The sequence below is a fragment of the Filobasidium floriforme genome, assembly GCF_021052385.1.
Source record: "Filobasidium floriforme strain CBS 6241 chromosome Unknown HD553scaffold_2, whole genome shotgun sequence".
Taxonomy (NCBI): Eukaryota; Fungi; Basidiomycota; class Tremellomycetes; order Filobasidiales; family Filobasidiaceae; genus Filobasidium; species Filobasidium floriforme.
This window is the reverse complement of record NW_025763623.1, coordinates 91,063-109,511: the sequence shown is the minus strand read 5'-3', so window position 1 is coordinate 109,511 and position 18,449 is coordinate 91,063. Positions and strand designations below refer to the sequence as shown.

The 18,449-nt window shown below is 52.7% G+C and overlaps 7 protein-coding genes across 7 annotated transcripts; 2 read left to right on the top strand and 5 right to left on the bottom strand.

Moving 5' to 3' along the window:
* Positions 1 to 118: 118 nt before the first annotated feature.
* On the bottom strand, positions 119 to 2,394 carry HD553DRAFT_359935 (pectin lyase-like protein; the record flags this gene model as incomplete). Its single annotated transcript, XM_046183947.1, has 12 exons — positions 119 to 232; positions 310 to 401; positions 470 to 570; positions 637 to 712; positions 781 to 862; positions 945 to 1,015; positions 1,094 to 1,222; positions 1,330 to 1,398; positions 1,486 to 1,542; positions 1,623 to 1,885; positions 1,992 to 2,158; positions 2,254 to 2,394. The coding sequence occupies 12 exons, from the start codon at positions 2,392 to 2,394 to the stop codon at positions 119 to 121; spliced, it is 1,362 nt and encodes a 453-aa protein (XP_046039452.1).
* Positions 2,395 to 2,647: 253 nt separating this feature from the next.
* Positions 2,648 to 5,551, top strand: HD553DRAFT_333345 (uncharacterized protein; the record flags this gene model as incomplete). The annotated part of the gene is made up of 5 exons (XM_046182100.1): positions 2,648 to 2,888; positions 2,925 to 3,104; positions 3,760 to 4,051; positions 4,112 to 5,227; positions 5,275 to 5,551. The coding sequence occupies 5 exons, from the start codon at positions 2,648 to 2,650 to the stop codon at positions 5,549 to 5,551; spliced, it is 2,106 nt and encodes a 701-aa protein (XP_046039451.1).
* Positions 5,552 to 6,078: 527 nt separating this feature from the next.
* Positions 6,079 to 7,546, top strand: HD553DRAFT_359927 (kinase-like domain-containing protein; the record flags this gene model as incomplete). Its single annotated transcript, XM_046183946.1, has 5 exons — positions 6,079 to 6,344; positions 6,408 to 6,757; positions 6,838 to 6,998; positions 7,147 to 7,257; positions 7,337 to 7,546. 5 exons carry the CDS (start codon positions 6,079 to 6,081, stop codon positions 7,544 to 7,546), a joined length of 1,098 nt encoding a protein of 365 aa, XP_046039450.1.
* A 997-nt stretch (positions 7,547 to 8,543) lies between these two features.
* Positions 8,544 to 9,238, bottom strand: HD553DRAFT_359925 (uncharacterized protein; the record flags this gene model as incomplete). The annotated part of the gene is made up of 2 exons (XM_046183945.1): positions 8,544 to 8,761; positions 8,848 to 9,238. The coding sequence occupies 2 exons, from the start codon at positions 9,236 to 9,238 to the stop codon at positions 8,586 to 8,588; spliced, it is 567 nt and encodes a 188-aa protein (XP_046039449.1). The 3' UTR covers positions 8,544 to 8,585.
* Positions 9,239 to 9,890: 652 nt separating this feature from the next.
* HD553DRAFT_291465 (uncharacterized protein) lies at positions 9,891 to 11,469 on the bottom strand. Its single transcript, XM_046178372.1, has 4 exons — positions 11,178 to 11,469; positions 10,756 to 11,019; positions 10,326 to 10,634; positions 9,891 to 10,204 (listed from the first exon to the last, which is right to left on the bottom strand). Exons 1-4 carry the CDS (start codon positions 11,200 to 11,202, stop codon positions 10,014 to 10,016), a joined length of 789 nt encoding a protein of 262 aa, XP_046039448.1. The 5' UTR covers positions 11,203 to 11,469; the 3' UTR covers positions 9,891 to 10,013.
* A 269-nt stretch (positions 11,470 to 11,738) lies between these two features.
* On the bottom strand, positions 11,739 to 15,387 carry HD553DRAFT_303919 (bacterial alpha-L-rhamnosidase-domain-containing protein). The gene is made up of 4 exons (XM_046178944.1): positions 14,441 to 15,387; positions 12,814 to 14,328; positions 12,687 to 12,745; positions 11,739 to 12,607 (listed from the first exon to the last, which is right to left on the bottom strand). The coding sequence occupies exons 1-4, from the start codon at positions 15,161 to 15,163 to the stop codon at positions 12,235 to 12,237; spliced, it is 2,670 nt and encodes an 889-aa protein (XP_046039447.1). The 5' UTR covers positions 15,164 to 15,387; the 3' UTR covers positions 11,739 to 12,234.
* Positions 15,388 to 15,532: 145 nt separating this feature from the next.
* Positions 15,533 to 18,044, bottom strand: HD553DRAFT_303918 (uncharacterized protein). The gene has a single exon (XM_046178943.1). It carries the CDS (start codon positions 17,877 to 17,879, stop codon positions 15,897 to 15,899), a length of 1,983 nt encoding a protein of 660 aa, XP_046039446.1. The 5' UTR covers positions 17,880 to 18,044; the 3' UTR covers positions 15,533 to 15,896.
* Between the last annotated feature and the right edge of the window lie 405 nt (positions 18,045 to 18,449).

The window sequence follows — 18,449 nt, the reverse complement described above, 5'->3', positions numbered from 1 at the left end:
TGATACACGCCTACACGGAAGCATATTCAATTCCTTTCCTTTGGAGACTGTAACGCTTCGGCGCCAAGTTGGCATGCCAAGCGGGGTATTTCCCTTGGAGTTCACGTTCGCCTCTTGATCAGGGCTCCAAATCGCTCAACTGGTTCTCGCCGTTGAAAGGAACGTCGATGCAAGTAAAGTCGAGACGTGGGTTGACCAGGTTAGTGCAGACGTATTGACCCTGGGTACGGTTCTATTTCACAGCAAGTCAATCAAATCAGCATTTGTTCGAAGAGCTCGATGAATCAGGCGCTCTGGCGTGGGACTCACCTCGTACAGCCCAATGTCAATGTCTTGAGCGACAAAGCCGGCGCAGTCTCCAGAGCATCGGAGGGAACCGACCGTGTTGTTGGGGTAGTTGCCTACAAATGCGATCATCACTTCGTCAGCTAAGAGCCCGTGCGCCTAAGAGCAAAGATAGGGAACTGACCGGAAGCGTATCCTTTCAAGTTGAAGAACTTGATGTCCGAGATGACCAGTTCCGAAGGGTGGTCTTCACACCACTGAGGGTTCTCGTCGTAGTTGTAGCAGCTGCCAACCGCCGACAGTCTCTTGTGAGCGGCTCGTTTCCCGGTCGATGAGCGCACCCGTACCTACCTGGTCACGAAGATGGGCTTGTCGACGCTCTCCAAGGTGAGGTCCTCCCAAGTGACATTCCTGACTCGACCGATTCCTACAAAGGTCTCAAAACACGTCAGCCTCCTGGCAGAATCACAAATCGCAGTGGTATTTGATACGTACCACCTCCCTCGACGGAATCGGTGTTGTTGTGACCGGGGAAAACCTTGATCCTGGCCCCGTGCTCAGTGTTGATCAAAGTGACCTTTTAAACATAAACGCCGAAGTTGAAGTGTCAATACACAGTCACATTGGCTCGAGGAACAGGGGACGACGGAATGGCTCACATTTCGGGAATAGATGTTCTCCACGATATCCGTCTCTCCGTAGTACTGCCCAAGAGATCCAACGCTGATTCCTGCAGACAGACAAACCCTTTCTCCGTCTTAACACCCCCGAAAGAATTCCACAATACCACTAGCTGACGAGGACTAACCATGAGAGCCGTCGCAGTAAAGGTTCTCCACCAAGATGTTCGACGAGTTCGGCTTGAAAGATACGCAATCGTCACCGTTGATGATGACCGAGTCTCGGATGATGACGTTGTTAGATCGGTAAGTGTCCCCTAGAGTAACCCGTACGGGAAATCCAAGTCAGCCATTTTTGCTTTAGCTGCAGTCCGCCTTACAAGAGGTCCTCCGAGAGGAACAGAGAGGAATCTTGATAACTCACATCCATCGGTATTGGCAGCACTGGCATTGCTGCTACTGATCGATTTGACAAACATGTTGCTGAACTCGACTGTTGAGGTTTATCGAGAGATTCCAAGCGCTATCATGTCAGTACGATGATGTGGATCCCACAAATATGGCCTGGGGCGAGACTGACCCTTTTCGACCTGATAGGTGAACATGTGCCAGAAAGGCGCGTTGGTGATCGAAAGACCTACAAGCGTCGACAGCGACAGATCAGCGTCTCGTTCCACGTTGCCGAAAAAGAGACCCTCGATGAATTCTGATGCTTACCATCGACCCTGACATCATAAGCATCGGCAACAGCCAACGGAATAGGCCTCGCAAACAACCTCGAAGACCCCCCTGCGACCCCCCTCCCTCCTCTCGCTTTCTCAACCGCGTAGGCGTCCCACCAAGTCTGTCCAGACCCATCGATTCCTCCCTTTCGGGTGAGGGATTGAAGAGTGATGTTCGCTCCGGATAGTTTCCAGGCGGTAGTTGCGTTCTGGTATTCGAGGTAGATGGAGGCGGGGGACCAGTACTCGATGTTCGGGCTGCGACAATCGAAAGCAGCAGGAAGGGAAAGAGTCAGATTCAGCTCGCGTACCTCCGATCTTATCGCTCGTACCGAACTACGGGCGGGGAAAAGGATCGACTCACGTATACTGCATGATCCCCTCGAGGTTGATGACGACATTATGCAACTCGGTATCCAACACCTTCTCCACCGTATAAAGCGGTCCAGGGAGATTGATCACGGAGTTGTTGGCACATGTCTCAAACGCCCTCAACAGGGCTGGACCATCGTCCCGAGCTCCTCCGAGGGGCTACCATAAGCATAAGATACATACATATCATATAATCAAATGTAGTAGGTGTTAAAAGCTGGTTCGAAACCTAAAGACTGAAAGGAATCGCTTACCTCGACGGTACATTCTCCATCCTTGAAGGCGATCTGAGACTCTATCTCCTGATCGGTAGTCTGGTTGTATCTCGGGGGCGTTGTATGTGCCAGAGCTCCGGTGGCTACGAGCACCGAGGTGAGAGTGGCGAGGTTGAGCATAGTACAAGTCTTTGAAGCTTGGTATGGGCGATTATGAGCTTTCGCAGTTTTGACTTGCGAGACGGGCTTTAAAGAGGCGAATAGGGGACTATGATTACTACCCTTGCAGAATCCTGGTTTATATATGTGTTTCCCCGAGGTTATGGGTGTAAAGGTGTACAGGGGGACGAGCATGGATAGGTGCGACAATTTCGCAATCGAGTGCAAAGATTCCCCCAAGGTCGGGGTTCGTTTCGCGCTAAGCGCATCCGGGATGAGGTGCCCCGGCCCGGCCCGGGGTTCGATCGATGTCGAATATGACGATTCCCCCCCGGACCGCCCTCGACCTCTGAGGCAGGAAGGCTGGTGGCAGGTTCTCCGCATCGATTCGTGGAGGATCCATGTGGAGGACCGCGGTATGAGAATTAAGAGTTGGGCTTGGCGAGATCTATCGTGTGTATATCCCATTCTGGTCGTTGTCCTCCCCGGGCCGATCGCGTGTACTGGGTGCAGCGGTCAGATCCGACAACATGTCCTCTGATTCTGATCAGGTGACCTCATCTCTGGGCCTTTGCATACGTCCGGTCTTGACCGCATGTTCACCAACGCCGACAAGATCACAAAGCTGCGGCGCCTTCCAGCGTCCCGAATCCACATCGCATCTTTCGGCATCTCGGACAAAGCTCGCGAGATTCATGAAGAGGAAGCGCTGAACAGTCGACCTGTTGCCTGTCCGCCCTCCAACGGGTCGAGAAGGCGAACTGCGAGCATAGAAAGAGGGGCGGAAGGAGCGAGAATATTCACTGTTGGGCAATCTGCTACGTCATTTGATATCGATATCATATTGGTAATTAGAGTTTCGTTCTTTTGTCTCACCTCCACCTCGCACCTCGCTTATAAGCGATCGACCGGGCCGCGAAGCGAGCCGGAAGCCACGTGTGTTTCGTGTGATACACATGAAACGCAAGATGAGAAGGGAGAGTGAGACCGATGAATCGCCGCCATGGAAACGCTCGGACGGACGACCTTTCACGTTCCCACTCTGTAACTCTATGAGGATGATGATACGGCCAGACTCTGAGCCTCCTTCCCCTTACATCACAACGTTTGTTCGCTTTTTTCCACATTCGCGCAAGTCCTTTCTCATCGCGGCGAGACCGAAAATGATGATCTCGTAATGAACTCGTATATTTAGCATTAATTAGTAGTATCAGCGACCGGCGTTTCCGGCATCATGAAAGTCCGGATTGTCACCAGACGGTGTGATCGGACCCTCTTCGAACACCTCTCCTCGACTTGCCCCTATGATCGACGTGAACGAGGAAGGATGACCAACACCGTTCAAGTGAGCTACGTTACCTGACCAATCTCTAGACCGTCTCATAGACCCGGCTGGAGTGCTCTCCCAGACGCCCCTTGCTCTTGTCGAACAATATGATATCAATCATTGCCGCTTGGCGCATCTATATCTTAGGCATCATGTGCCGCGCGGCATCTGGGATGATCGACATCAGGCGGGCAGGGGAACTTACGAGTACAGCATCAGAGCTTGCAAACCATACGTCACCTACCTGCTACCTGCTTCTCAGTCACAGATCGATGCGCTTAATGGGCTCATCGACGTAGGCGCGACATTACCAACCAATCAAACGCGACAACCCGCGCTCAGGCTTTCGAGGTTGAATCACCCTCAGTCCATTTCGTTTTGCCCATTATAAATTCGCCTGCCTACCACAAGAGTCGTATACGAAAGAGCCACTCTCTTTCTGTTTTCATCTTCAGGATCACTAGCTCTACACCTCGGCCTCCTCCCAGTCAACGTCATGGGCGCCCATTGTTACATCGCCAATCTTAGCGACAAAGTCCGCTACTTCTCAGGAGGAAAGTTTGGCGAAAACCCTTTCCACTACCAGTCCCAAGACCTACTAGATCTCCTCATCGGTTGGGAAAACCCTCTACCGAACTTGCGAGAATATCTTGCTAGTATCGAACGCCGACGCGGAGACCAAGATGCCGAAATAGACCAACACGAATGTCGATTGCTTCAACTCCCTTTGGAACTTTTCGAACATATCCTCGGATTCCTCGGAAACTTCGAAGACACGTTGATCCTCTCTTTTACCTGTCGAAAGGCGATGAAGATGACAGCGCCCTGGGCCATGACTGTTCGTGACGGTCTTTCTCAGGCGGTCGGACCCTTCTCTTATCCCAACGAACCTTGGAACGGCAAGCGGATCATCGTCAGCGAAGAAGGTTTGCATAGGGACCCCCTGGTGCAACACGCTCAGACCGCCGTCCTCGCTGCGGCCAAACTGAGAGGCGAGGACGAGTCGAACCCCAAGGTGATCGAGTTGTTACGTCTTGTGGAGGACATTCGGGTGCCGGACGAACGTGCAGAATACAGGACAAATTCGAGTCCGGAGGGAGAGGTACCCTTTCGAGACACGTCTGTGAAAGCCGTTCGGGCTCTGGGCTGGGGGCTGAAGGACTATACTTCCGTCTTTCCCACTACACGACGCATATGGGGGTTACCCGAGACGGCCGACTACGAGGCATTCATAAAGCGGAAAGACGTCAAATCATCGATGACCATATATGGTACTGGGGCGGACGATGAGTACTGGCGGCCGAAGCGCGGTCCAGACGATCCGCCTATACCGGAGAGACACGCAAAGCGTCTGGAGGAGAAGCGGCAACTGCAACAGCGATCCGAAGAGGAGATCAAACGTTACGTTGCAAACGGAGACGTCACGGGGAAAAAGATGCTCGAGTTCTTCCATCGCAAGCCTGAACAGCCTGCCTACCGTATCATCAACCTCGATACCCTCGAACACCTGGATTCGACCCAGGTCAGGTGGAGTCGGCTATTCCAACGGCACAACTGGCGATACCGCGCGGTAGGCTAGGCCTGTCGCGCTGTCCGTTCGAGCCATTCGATGCCGCCTACGTCGCGTGGGCGCATCTAGTCTATATGCCTCATTACAACATATTAGAGTATCTAGATTACAAGGGACCAGAGGTACTTGGTCTGGGACGATGGGCTGGACACCGTCTACGCTACCAGGTCCTACAGAACAATGGCAACGAGCAGATTGAGCCTCGTACGACGAATATCACTTTGGAGATGCTGCCACTAGCGGTGACAACATGGAATGTTCAGAACACCTGGGACATCTAGATGCGAGTATATATATTGCACAAGAATCGCAGGCGTTAGGACAGTGCCAGAGCATCCTATGCGTCGACCCTGTGCGAGAGATAGCCGATAGCACCATTTTGAAAACTCAAGCATCAATCGAAGCCTGCTCATCTGACTTGATCTAGCCTCATGCTCCGCAGACCATAGATAACTCCCAAGAGCTATGAAAGCGTTTGCTTTGAGCGGTACTTTTCACCAGTGACGTGTATCTCTGACGATACACATTCATTTCTTGTGCGGTAACAAAAACTGAATGATGTTGCCGTCAAATGATCAAATGAGACGGCAGACTTTTCAGTCGCAATCACGTCACGCGCTTGCTGAGTTGCCAATGACTGGACTGGACTGACGTAAGTCCGGTGGCAAAGGGTGTGTGTCGACTTTGCTCCTGCCAAAACTAGGGTTGTACATCGATCGATTTGACTGTGTATATATCAAGTGGCTTGTGGGTCCATGCGTTCCGAAGTCGTACAAGGGGATGGGACTACGACGAGGACCTTCTCAGTATGGATCCCGACGCACCGCCTCTATCGCCAGCACCCTCAGAGACTCGGTTTTCTGAACCGTTGAGTTCGCTAAACTCTCAGGCCACCGACTACCAACACCAATCGCTCGACCCGCTCGAAGAATTTGATCGTCCACGATGCGCCCTCAAGCGATTGAGTCATCTTCACGTACTGGTGGGAGACGGCTTCAAGAAAGGAAGATACGTTATTCTTCGGAAGCTAGGTCACGGATCGTTCGGTACTGTCTGGCTGGCGCGCGACAAAAAGTGAGCAACATCGCTCTGTATCAGTGCGTGTCAGACGGGCTTACATGCTGTCGGCCGGAACAGATCGAAGACTTTTGTGGCCCTGAAAATTCTGTCATCCGCAGCCACCAAGAAAATCCACGAGGGCGAGAGCGAGGAGATGATGGTCGTAGACCGTATGATCGAACGGCAAGGTCAACAAGACTCACAATGGCTTCGCCGTTTCGGTCGCTTTCTCGAACTTTTCGATCATCGCACTCAGGATGACGTCCGGCACGCTTGCATCGTGATGGAGCCCCTGGCTTGGGATCTCTATGTGCTCGAACAAGTCACTCCTGCTCGGGGCTTTTCACTTCGCACGTGCAAGAGTATCGTCCGGCAGATTCTCGTCGGTTTGGATGGTCTGCATCAAGAGATGAACACGGTCTATGCAGGTACGCTCTAATTGTTCGAGACTCATCGCGCGGTTCCACTGCTCATTGTCATCAAGTGCGCCCATTTCTAAATCCCCTAGACCTCAAGCCGAACAATATTCTAATTCGCCCCGAGCAGATGGAATCGATTATCAGGGCTGAATTACTCGACAATCCGACTTTAACGAAGCGCAATCGACCTCACTACCTTCCGAAAGGCTTGATTCGATATTGGTCGCAGCCGATTCCTCCTTGGCTCGATGTAAGCAAACATATCGTGGGGGACATCGGGCTAGAGGTTGCTCTGGTCGATCTTGGTCATGGTGAGCTCTTCAAATCTGTTCGCTCTCAGAAAGGCTGTCCATCACCCAAACTTACAACTCTAAATGACATTCAATAAAGCTCGACAGGCGGGAGAGGTATTTCCAGAAAAAACACAACATCTATGTTATCGGGCGCCGGAGGTCTATCTGGGCTACCCTTGCACAGGCGCGCTTGATATTTGGGCTCTCGCTTGTACCGTGAGACCGTCACATCGAGAACGACGAGAGTCGATGACCACCTTTGCTGACGACGATGTGTTCACGGACATGCGATCAGACTTTCTGGTTCGTAACAGGCGGCACACTCTTTGAAGATCGCCTCGGGTTCATCGAGCCTGAAACACAACTCGCCAATATAGTCGAGGTTCTGGGTACCAACATACCGATTGAAATGAAAAATCGTAGTCAACATTGGGACAGGTACATCGATGAAGAGGGTGGGTGTGTTCGCCCGTCTCGTACAGCGCGTTTCTGCGTCGAAGACTGATATCTCGAACTCGTATCTTCATGGAAACTCAGGCGACTTCATATACGAAGGGCAAAAGGGCACTTTGAAAGGGGCGATAGTGCATTTCATGCCGGACCTACCTTCAGCTGAAGTAAATGGCTGGACCGCTTTCTTATCGCGGTGCCTGCAGATCCAGCCGGAGAACCGTCCGACCGCCGCTGAATTGTTGCAGGACCCATGGATCAGCGAGGACTGATAGCAAGATACAAATCGTGTATAGCAGAAACGCACACTTAGTGAACTGTCAATCTGTAGCTTGTCAGCGGAAGACTATCGCAAGTAATGTTGTCACACGCTATCTCTCTGCATCTGGGTAGACCCTTAAGGCCGGTTTATCAGTCAAACATCAACCCAAGCTTGACCTCACACATACCCCATTGATGGTTTAAAGCAACATTTCGCCGCCATATCTGTTCAAATCCACCATGGCCGAATTTACCCATCGGAACCCGATCACAACGTCAAACAACAGGAAGAAGAACCGACAGTAAACGATGAGACTGAGTTCTAATCGGTCCCCGACGAATGCCGAACTCTCAAGCCCCGCCTTTGGCTGCGCATGCCATCCGACCAGGCTAAACGAGCTATTTTCTTTCTTCCTGTTGTCAAGATATCTTACCGGGACTCGATGATAATCACTTATGCCGACGCGATAGCTGACGCCTATCCCACGTTTAGATCAAATCAAGATGAAACATCGAGGTGCCCTCGAAGGTTATGGTATATACGGTAGCTAGCTGTAAGCATCGACGTCTGTGTTACATAATGCCTGCTGTAGAGCGATTGCCGGCCAGGGCTTAACGATCGTATAACCAACCGAAACCAGACAACGCCATCGCTGCAATTTCTCAAGGCCGAAGGGGACCAGGCGGTCCAAAGCATGTCTTGACCATGATAAGATAGAATTCATTATTATAGTGTAGACAAGATAAAGGTCGCCTCGAGTATATACGACAGTATGTGAAACTATTATTTCTATCAGACCACCGTGGTCCTTGCAATTAGATGTCTCCGTCCATCAAACGGCGACAAAGCCATCGACTTGCTCGTTTGCAGCCGTTCCTCCTTCCTGCGGCTCCAAGGGAGCGACAATTGGGCTCGAAGTCGGCGTTGAAATCGGCGTCTCGATAGGCGATGATGAGCTGACCGATACCCGTGGTGCCACATGTACGGGTCTGGTATCAACGACATATGCTGGATTCACAAGGGAAAGAAGGGGCAATTTCAAAGCAAGGGTTAGCATGGTATACGATCGACTTGTCAATGATTTGTTCGCTTACCGATCAATCCTATATTCCACACGAGTTCCAGGGTCATGGTACACCACAAGAGGATCGCGTTATCGTCTGTGTATCCGGTCCAGACTCCATCCGTACCGCATATGGCGCAGAGCTGCGTGAAAGCGGACGCCACATTGGTCACCATACACAGGACGAGTTGAAAGTCCCAAAGACGCCTCTCTAGCCCGCGATCGATAGCTTGGGTCGTGCCGATGTGAAGGTAAACCCTAGCGATATCGTCCGAGAAATATGCAATGACGAATTGAAGGCAAAAAAGACCAAGAGAGTTCCTCGACGGTTGCGGAGGCATGGCCAAGCCGAGGTATTGAATCAGAGCGGCGTATCCAGCCGTAATGATGAAGCCGAACAAGAGGTCGTCTAGAGCGCGCATTTACGATAATGATCCGGTTGGATGGTGTAGCAAGGTGTTATTGTCGAAGGAAAATCTCCCATCGGCAAAAAGATGTTGGCGAAGGCAGCACTCTTATATGATCTGAACCAGACCTCCGACAGGCGAAGCGCGTAACGGGCGCGCCAGACCGTTGAAAGTGACGTCGCCACCCACCATCGACGTCCTTTCGATGGTGATTCACCTCCTGCTCAGAGATCGTCATCGTGTCGGAACTTCCCGCTCCGTAATCGTCATGATTTGGCTGTTCTCGAGATCTGCCGTACCCCTCCCCTTCACTTGAGATACCGACCACGAGGACTGAACCTTCGAGGTCGACCATCGCCTTTCTCCACGGTCACGCAAAAATCCCACGCCCATCCAGTCTTCTCGCAAATCATCATCGGACCTGCGAGAAACTTTGAAAACTGCTAAAGACGTTTTCTCACTTGGCCTGAACCCGGATGTGAGCTGTCTATTCAGAAAGTCAACAGAAATGATTGAAGATGCGAGTGATTCTGAGGCGATCTCGACTGCCGTGCGCTTGCCGCTCAGATGCTGTTATGATCCGTATACACATACACAGGCACAGACTACACGCTCAATCCATTACGTCCGCATCGAAAAGAGCAGACAGATATAATAATGTATTCCTGTCTTCGATCAACCTTGGGTCCACATTTCGCCCTTCACCGTCATCACCGTCTTCTACCTCACAGTACAAGCAACCCTGGTCTCGCCCAATGTCTCCCTTCACTATCCCTCGCGGTCTCCCGTTCTACCAAGGCACGACCGACCTATCATAAGCGATAAACTTGCCGCCATCCTTTTCGACAGTGACCCCATCGACGACCCCTTTCAACGAGTTCGCGCATTCCTCCGGGGTGGCCACGGGCATGGGCAGGGGACCGTCCGGGTCGAGACCCATGTCTACCCATCCTTGTCTGCCTAGGTCGCTCATGACCGAACCTGTGGGAGGGCGAAGGAGGACAAGGTCAGTTCAGATCAGGCGATAATAAACTCCAGTGCAAACGACGCTCGTTCCCTCCATCCGGGAAAAGAAATCAGAAAGACGAGAGTAAACACTGACCAGGATGAAGACAGACTACGGCGATCCCATCCTTCTCCCCATGTTCCTGTGCGAGCTTGACGGCCACATGGTTGACGGCCGCTTTCGAAGCCCCGTAAGGCGAGAGCGCAAAGGGGACCATGTGCTGGGACCCGGTCGAGCCGACGATGGACGAGGTGATCAAAAACTTTTTCACCGGATTGTCTGACTTTTGCAAGAGGGCATAGAACGCTTGGAAGAGGACGATAGGGCCGAGGGTGTTCGTACGGAAGAGGTTTTCGTAATCGGCGTTGGTAGCCGAGAGGACGGGGATCGATCCGCAAGCGGCACCTGCGACGACGACGATGACGATCCATGAATATCGTTCAGTCAGCCTCCCTGACCCTGATCCCACAGCGCAGCGCAACATGCGACGATGACGGTGACGATGTAATAGCTATAGCGGACTGACCAGCGTTCGCCCACAAGACGTCGACCTTGCCGTAAAGCTGTTCAATCTCGGCCGCAGCCTTCTTGTTTCCCTCCAGATCGCCTGCATCGATCTTGACCAAGTGAATCTTCCCCCCTCTTCCGCTCTCCTTTCCGGCCTGCTCGTTCCATTCTTCGAGCTCTCGGGCCTTGGTGACGTCCCGGACACCGGCGATGACGGTGTATTGAGGCTCAGAGGCGTAGAGCTTGACGAGTTCCAGACCGATACCTCGGTTGGCGCCGGTGACTATCGAGAGGAAGAGATGGAGTCGGGTGATGTGTGTATAGCGAATGATGATAGTTTTGAAACCGATGTTGATGATTGTAATGGTCACGATGATGATGTTTCAGGGGGCTTAGCGCGATGGTCGCGAGAATGGTCGAAACAAAAGATAGGAGACTTACTCAAGATGACGGTGTTCTGAGACATTGCGGTTTGCGTGGTGATGACGGTGTTGATGAAGATGGCAGACGGAAGATGGTAGATGGCAGATGGTAGATGGTTGATGAAAGTCGCAAGATGAAGACGACAGACGATCCACCCCGACCTCGACCTTTATATCTTTCCAGGGAACAGCGGACCCTTGACCCATAGACACCGCTCTCCCTCTGCACCCAAAGTTGTTTCATCCATCAGTCATCACCCTGCAGTTGATATGTCTTGCGGTGTTTGTCAAAAGGGTCCTCCAGAGTCGCAACGAGTCGGATGGATGACCAAGGTCGACGGATCAACCGATCAACCGGTCTACCGAGAGTGTTGGCAGATCGTATGATAAACACGTGCGTGTGGCGTGTTGCATGGACCTCGACCACATGCGCAGAACACGGGAATAGCGGGTGTTTGTTGCGGAGGGCCGCTTGGCGGAGCCGGCGGCGGCGTTCGCTTCGATTCGGGCCCTTTTCACAATCACCTATCCTCCACCTCCCCCGTCCACAGATTACACTCGTATGATCGGTGATCGGTAAGCATGTAGCATGCTAGCATATAGCGTAATGCCATGCATGTCATGCGTCGTATCATACAACAATCAGAAGCTTGGGTGGGCCGAAATGCGTCAATCGAATCATCAGTGCAGCATGCAGCTCACTCGGGTTATTACGACATGCATTCGATTGTTACTATCAAGGATGCTATAGTATAGCGCGACGTGTACTGCAAGGGACTTTATATTCACCATATTGTGCGGAAATCGGCATGGACAACCTGAATTAGAAGATGGTTGCATACGGGCGCGTACCATCCCCAGCACCATCACCGAGGTCAGGCATCGAGAAACCTTTGCTCGCTCTGAAAACGAAAGAAAAAGGGTTCGAGAGCAACGTCCCTGGTCTCGGTGACCGTCGAGCATTAGTTGCCATCTGCAAAAGTACTGAAGCGGAGTACATTCATCACGATCAACCGACAGAGAATACCATGACATCGCGCAAACACGGTAATGTCTTGCCTAGACATCATGCTCGCTCATGCTGGAACATCGGGCTTGGGAGGCCCGAATGGCAACTGGTACGACTTTGGGGGCCATTCCGCTTCGGGTTCCCACTCGACAGAATAGGTCTTGCAACCGCTCCCGATCCTCTCGTCGACACCGGGAAGGACCACGCGGCCCGTACAGTTCGGCGGGACCGAGACCGTCACTTCGAGTTGCCGTCCATCGAGCTTCCAAGCGCAGCTGATCTCACCGTACGGACTCGTATGGGTCGCTCTGGCCGAGGTGAGAGAACCGCCTGGACGGGGTTTGAAGAGGATGTCTTGCCAGCCTGGAGTTAACGGAGCGAGTCCGCCGACCACCTTGTGCAGCCATGAAGCGATACTGCCGAGGGCATAATGGTTGAAGCTGAAGGGGTGCACAGCGAGATTGAATGTGAGATGTTAGCGTCAGAATGATCAACCCGCTTGCCTCGAATTGGACTCACCTGGTCATCTCGCCAGGGTTGATCCTACCATCGGGTAACATGCTGTCCCACCTTTCCCACTGAGGCGACGAAGAGATCCGATGGGTTAGCATACACGTCGACCGAGACTTCTCAAAGCGGAACCTACAATCGTCGTCGCGCCCATGCTGACAGGATAGAGGATCGAGGGATACTGCTTCTCCTGAAACATCCTATAGGCATGCTGTAACAGCTGATTATCGCTCAAGGCATGCAAGATGATCGGAGTCCCCGCGAACCCGGTCGAGATCTGGAAGATGGCCTTTCGGACCAGATGATCGAGACGATCCCTAGCGACCTCGACAGAGGCTTCAGGTAACAAGTGGAAGTGTAGCGCCAGGGCGAGCGCTGTTTGGGTGTCGGACATCATCCTTCCGTTGGGGGTAATGTATTCTTGCTGGTACTCGACTTTGAGACGTCGGGCGTCATCAGCGTACCGATTGGCATCTTCGGCATATCCCAGGGTCTCGGCCATCTTGGCCATGACCTCGGTGGTATGGACCAGCCATGCATCGGCGACGAGCATGTTATCGGTCCTTCCATCCTGAGGCGCATCAGGGGGCGCCTTGGGATCCAGCCAATCTCCAAACTGAGGTCCTTTGCTGTCCCACAACCCTTTGGCGCTCCGCTTGATCCCCTTGTCCATCCAAGTCTTCATACTCTCGTATTGCTTGGCAACGAGATCCATATCACCCGAAGCCACATACAAGTCCTTGGGCGTCAAGACGGCCACGTCTCCCCAGATTGCCGAAGGGGGTGGCGGGCCAAAGAGATTTCCCAGCGTGTTGGGCACGACGAGCGGCACGACCCCTTCCCAATCCTCGATCTGCTCAGCGGCTAGATCCTGCAACCATCCTCCCAGCGTCGAGCTCGTATCGTACAAGAAACTCGCCGTCTCGGCAAACACCTGTAGATCTCCCGTCCAACCGAGTCGTTCGTCCCGCTGAGGACAATCGGTAGGGACCGATACGAAGTTACCACGGAGACCCCAATTGACGTTTTCCCACAACTTGTTGATCAGTGGATGATCGCACTCGAACCACCCTGTCCGTTCCATGTCGGTATGGACGACCTGGGCCGTGAGATCATCGAGCGAGACGCCCTTCCAACCCTCAATCTGGGCGTACCGGAATCCATGGAACGTAAAGCTAGGCTCGTATCCTGCCAATCCACCTTCCTGCCCGACAGTAATCTCCACCTGCGCTTTCGCATCACGCAAAGGCCTCGTCCCCAGCTCCCCGTCTTCCAAGACCTCGGCGTGTAAGAACCGGATAACATCCCCTTCGTTCAGATCGGAAGGATGATTCTCGACCTTGAGCCACCCGACGAGGTTTTGCCCGAAATCGAGGATGGTTTTGCCCGACGGTGTGTTGATGATCTCCTTGGGCCTGATAGACTGTGTTACCCTCACCGGGGGACATTCCGCAGCGATAAGCTTTCCACGGGGGAACCCTACGTCGCGGACCGTCTTCGACCAGGTGCCGGACGTCGATCCCGGTTCGAACCAATCCGGAAGTACTTGTCGAGCGTCGTACACCTCGCCATCGTATATCTCGCTGCTGATGATGGGTCCGTGAGCCCATTCCCAGCCTTCGTCGGCTCGGGTCTGGACCACGGTCTTGCCCTGTAAATCAAAGCAAGATCGAGATGATGATGATATGTTAGAAGGTTGTTCCGATAGACTGCTCGTCATGCAGTCTGCTGAGCACACGAAGAAGAGGAGAAGATGAACATACCCCTATTTCCAGCTGTGCAAGAACGCCCAGATCCGCACCCCAGATGTTCCGTCTCCCACCCCCAAAATTCAGCCGTGTCGCGAACCATCCTTCCCCCAATACCATTCCGATGACATTCTCCTCCCCCTTTTTCAGAAGGTCTGAGACGTCATACGTCTGATAAAGCAGGCGATGGTGATAACTCTGCCATCCCGGAGCTAGAGCTTTCTCCCCGACCCGATGGCCGTTGATGAATACCTTGTAGCATCCATGGGCCGTGATGTAGAGTCTAGCACTATCAGATCGGTCGACTGGGAAGGTCTTTCGCAGCAGGATCGGCCTGTGGGCAGCGTCGACGTCGCTGGCGGGACCTCCGAGTAGCCTAGCGGTCCAGTCGGAAGGTGAGAGGAGAGCGACTTGGAGGGTGATCTCGGACCAATTGGTACTGCTTCCATCCTCGCCGTTGGACCTGACTCGAACCTGTACGTTGTCCCTCGAGACGAGTTCACGACCGGACCAAGGTACCAAGACGGACTGCGCAGAGTCGATATGATGCCGCTCAACCTCCCCCTCCTCGTCTCCGTTATTGGACCTCAGAGGAAGGTACCGTATCTCCAGGTCATACGAAGCTTGTTTCCAATCGACTTCCGACCCTTCGAATCGCCATGAGAGACGAGGTCGGGTATGGTGGATCCCCAAGGGAGTTTCGTAGTGTTCGCAAGAGAGCCGAGAGATGGAGACCATGTTCGCAAGATTCAAGACTGTGTACGTGGATTCGTGGCCTTGTAGCTTATAGGGGTCGTTTCTGATTTCTGATTGAACGCGTGGGGTGATGAGGAGAGCGCGAATCTGCTCACTTCGTAACTTGTCAATACCAGGAATGTGACCGCACTGCACTATATTTATTGTATTGACGGATTGTAAGAGTTGGTCATTAGATCGTTCAAATCTATATGTCTCGATGTACCATTATACCGAGCGACGAGAGGAGAAACACCTACTCGCAAGGAACGATCCCGTCCACTTTACCCCGTCCCACTCGGTTCGACTTTATCCCGTGACAAACGGGAGAACGTGGACCGACATCGGAGACCGGCGTTATGTTCGCGCTTTGGCCATCCATGAATGCCCTCATTCTGGACAGCGCATCATGGGGCTGAGCGAAACCAGCCTGGACGTCCCGTTCAAATACCCCTGTTCCTGTGCTGCTCGATGACCGAAGAGGATGATCATGTTCGTCTCGTCTCTGGACTCCACGGTTGACTGGTGGCGGTGGTCAAGGTGATAGACAGAGAGTTCGCTACTACATTCGAGAGGCGGTGCGTTTTGTGATCGGCAGATGTAGTGAACGCATACACGAGTGGTGATCAGGTTCAACGTATCGCACCGATGCTGAGGGGGCAATAGCTGAAAGACGATGAAGCTCAAATTGCATACCGGATGCCCACCTCTGACTCGGATCCCTCATAAGCGCATCTCATTTGCGCACCATATCTGCGAACAGTTCAATCTCACTGGGACTACAATACTCGACCCTCCAACCCAGTCCATCTAGAATTCGCATCTTCTCCCGCAATTCCACGTATTCCATGTACTCCTCAGAGTCCATAGCGTGATCCCCGGCTCCGACTTCCAAGTCGTCCGACGGTGTGAGTAATTGCGGTCGGGGGTTCTCCTTTGTATCCCGCGTTTCAATCTCAGAAGCTTCTGCTGTTGTCTTGGTTTCTATCGCAGAGCGCCACTTGTCGACCTTGATCCCGATCCCGGCCTTGCTCTTCATCTCCACATCTCGTGAAGACGTCTCTTCGTCTTGCTTTTGTCCACCCGCCCTTGTTCGGCTTGTTGGATTTTCTGCTCCGCCTTGTTCTTCGTCACCGTCATCGTCTTCATGATAATCGTCGTCGTCATCTTCTTCTAATTCATCTTGTTCACGCGCAACAAGCACCTTGGTCCTCTTCCCTCGATTTCCTCTTCTCCCGTCGTCATCCCCATCTTCGTCCCTTTCTTCGTTCCCATTATCGCCCTTGTCCATGCCGGCAACCGACTTCGTTCTCCCTCGTTTCCTGACTCCGTTGGACGCAAGTGTTGGTGTAGATGTACCTACGAGATCTGAACCGATTACTTCTTCCCGTACCGTCTTACGACCTGTACGCATAGGCGAACGGACCGCCGTCGAGGCCGGGGTCGAGGACGAGGTCGATCTCACACGATCTGAATCCGAATCTGGTTCTGATTCTGTGGGGACGAACGACCAGACCGCCGCACCACACCACTTCCAAAACCTCTTCATCCCATCTTCCGTTGTGATATGATGCCGAAGTAAGGATCGACAACCGTCTTTCATATTCATCCGTGCTAAAAGACCGCTCATGGTCCCCCTCTTATTAGAAGTCGACGTCAAAGTGGTCTCTGCTTCTTGAACTTCATTTCTATCGGTCCCTCTATTTCCGCATTTATCGCTCGAGAATTCGATACGCACGACCCGATCTCGGATGGCCAGCCTCATGAACCGTCCGTTCAGGAAGAACATACTATATATCGGTCGACTTCGAGAGCCAATGGTTTGAGCGGCGGTACCTCGTTTTGGATCTCGATCTTGGGACATGGTGTACACCGCGACGGATTTCCAGACCGCATTGATGATCCCTGCTTGTAAGATCTTGATGATCGCCGAGCTGATCGGTTGAACCGACCCCACTTCCTCCCGCCCGTGGTCGGAATTAAGAGCTTCCAGTCCGGTCCCTCGCAGTTCCTTTTCCGGGATATACTCGACCTGTACGAGCAGGGCAATGATCTGCTTTGGGGTATAGCCAGTGCAGCCAAAGTCGGATTTGGTCGCTTCCGTCGTGACCACGCTAGACATATGGATATCGAGTTTCAACCTGCCGGATCGCTCTTGGCCAGAAAAACTGTATGTGGGCGTATTGTTGGAAGACTCTGAGTCCGGGTCGGTTGTTTCGTCGGAGAGCGGGTCAACTTGTGCGTCGTCCATCGGAAGAGAACGACTAGGAGAAGCAGGCTCCGAAGTGGAAGTGATAACAGAGGTGGCAGGTTCGAGATCGATATGTTCGGGGATGCTCTTCATGCGCTTTGCGTCTGCGTGTTCTTGCCAATGGTCGGACGGCCCGATATATCTCTTGAACATCTCCGTCTCCTTCCATTTGACACCGAGGTCCTTGCCAACCCTGTTCAAGTACAGCTCACATCTAACTATGAGCACTCTGTACTTGCCCAGCATCGGAAGCAAGACGGGTTCGACCGTGTCAGAGATATGTTCGACACAGCGCTCGATAAGTTTTAGATAGTCGCTTTCCGAGGATGTCGTCGCCGTTTTCCTGACCTTTTCCATGCCCGTCTTTATCTTGGTCATGATGTAATCTTCAAAGGCCTTGAAAGCTTCAGGTCCCAGAGCGGCTTGAAGGGCGTTGACGGGCGTGGTCTGAGAGGCCGGAGTAGCCATGATTTACTCGTCGTCGTCGTCGTCGTCGTTGAATGGGCTTTGTGAAAGGGAGGCAAAGACACCTCTGTCTATATGTCGATCTGTCTCGACAAGTATGGACGAGGAATCGAGAGATGAGGAGAGAGAGAATATTTGCGTGTGTGTCTATGTGTGTGTGTATGGCATGTATGGAGAGAGGTCTAGAGGAAGACATGATAAAGAAAATGATGATGAGCATGACGAGATGATGATTGATGGGTTCTCGGGGTGCTTGCTGTGACGTGGCTATCAAAGAAATGACACAGGGATCGTTCAACGAATTGGCGCGACACATGACGTGTCATGATCATCTCACCAACCGTCCCTTCACCTAGTCACGTGACGCGCGCTGGAATTCATCCTACCCTGCAGCAGCTGGGGAAGACGGCACCTCGCCCAAACGAACCGGATCTTGCCAAGGGATTGCTCGTCACCATTCAACTGCGAGCTGCGTGAAGCTGCGATTGCTTACCATCAATGTGTTCGAAACGCTAATCATCGCAAGTCTCGCAGTCTGCGCGTCTTAACTCGTTTTGTGAACACATGACCTCG

Bases quoted from the DNA above. Each gene is read 5' to 3' on its own strand.
- HD553DRAFT_303919 (XM_046178944.1), bottom strand. From the start codon at position 15,163: ATGGTCTCCATCTCTCGGCTCTCTTGCGAACACTACGAAACTCCCTTG. The intron at 12,746-12,813 runs GTAGGTTCCGCT...TCGTCGCCTCAG, and splicing joins GCATGGGCGCGACGACGATT to TGGGAAAGGTGGGACAGCAT. The intron at 12,608-12,686 runs GTGAGTCCAATT...GCACCCCTTCAG, and splicing joins AACCCTGGCGAGATGACCAG to CTTCAACCATTATGCCCTCG.
- HD553DRAFT_303918 (XM_046178943.1), bottom strand. From the start codon at position 17,879: ATGGCTACTCCGGCCTCTCAGACCACGCCCGTCAACGCCCTTCAAGCC.
- HD553DRAFT_291465 (XM_046178372.1), bottom strand. From the start codon at position 11,202: ATGTCTCAGAACACCGTCATCTTGA. The intron at 11,020-11,177 runs GTAAGTCTCCTA...TCCTCTCGATAG, and splicing joins TCAGAACACCGTCATCTTGA to TCACCGGCGCCAACCGAGGT. The intron at 10,635-10,755 runs GTCAGTCCGCTA...TCGTCGTCGCAG, and splicing joins CGTCTTGTGGGCGAACGCTG to GTGCCGCTTGCGGATCGATC.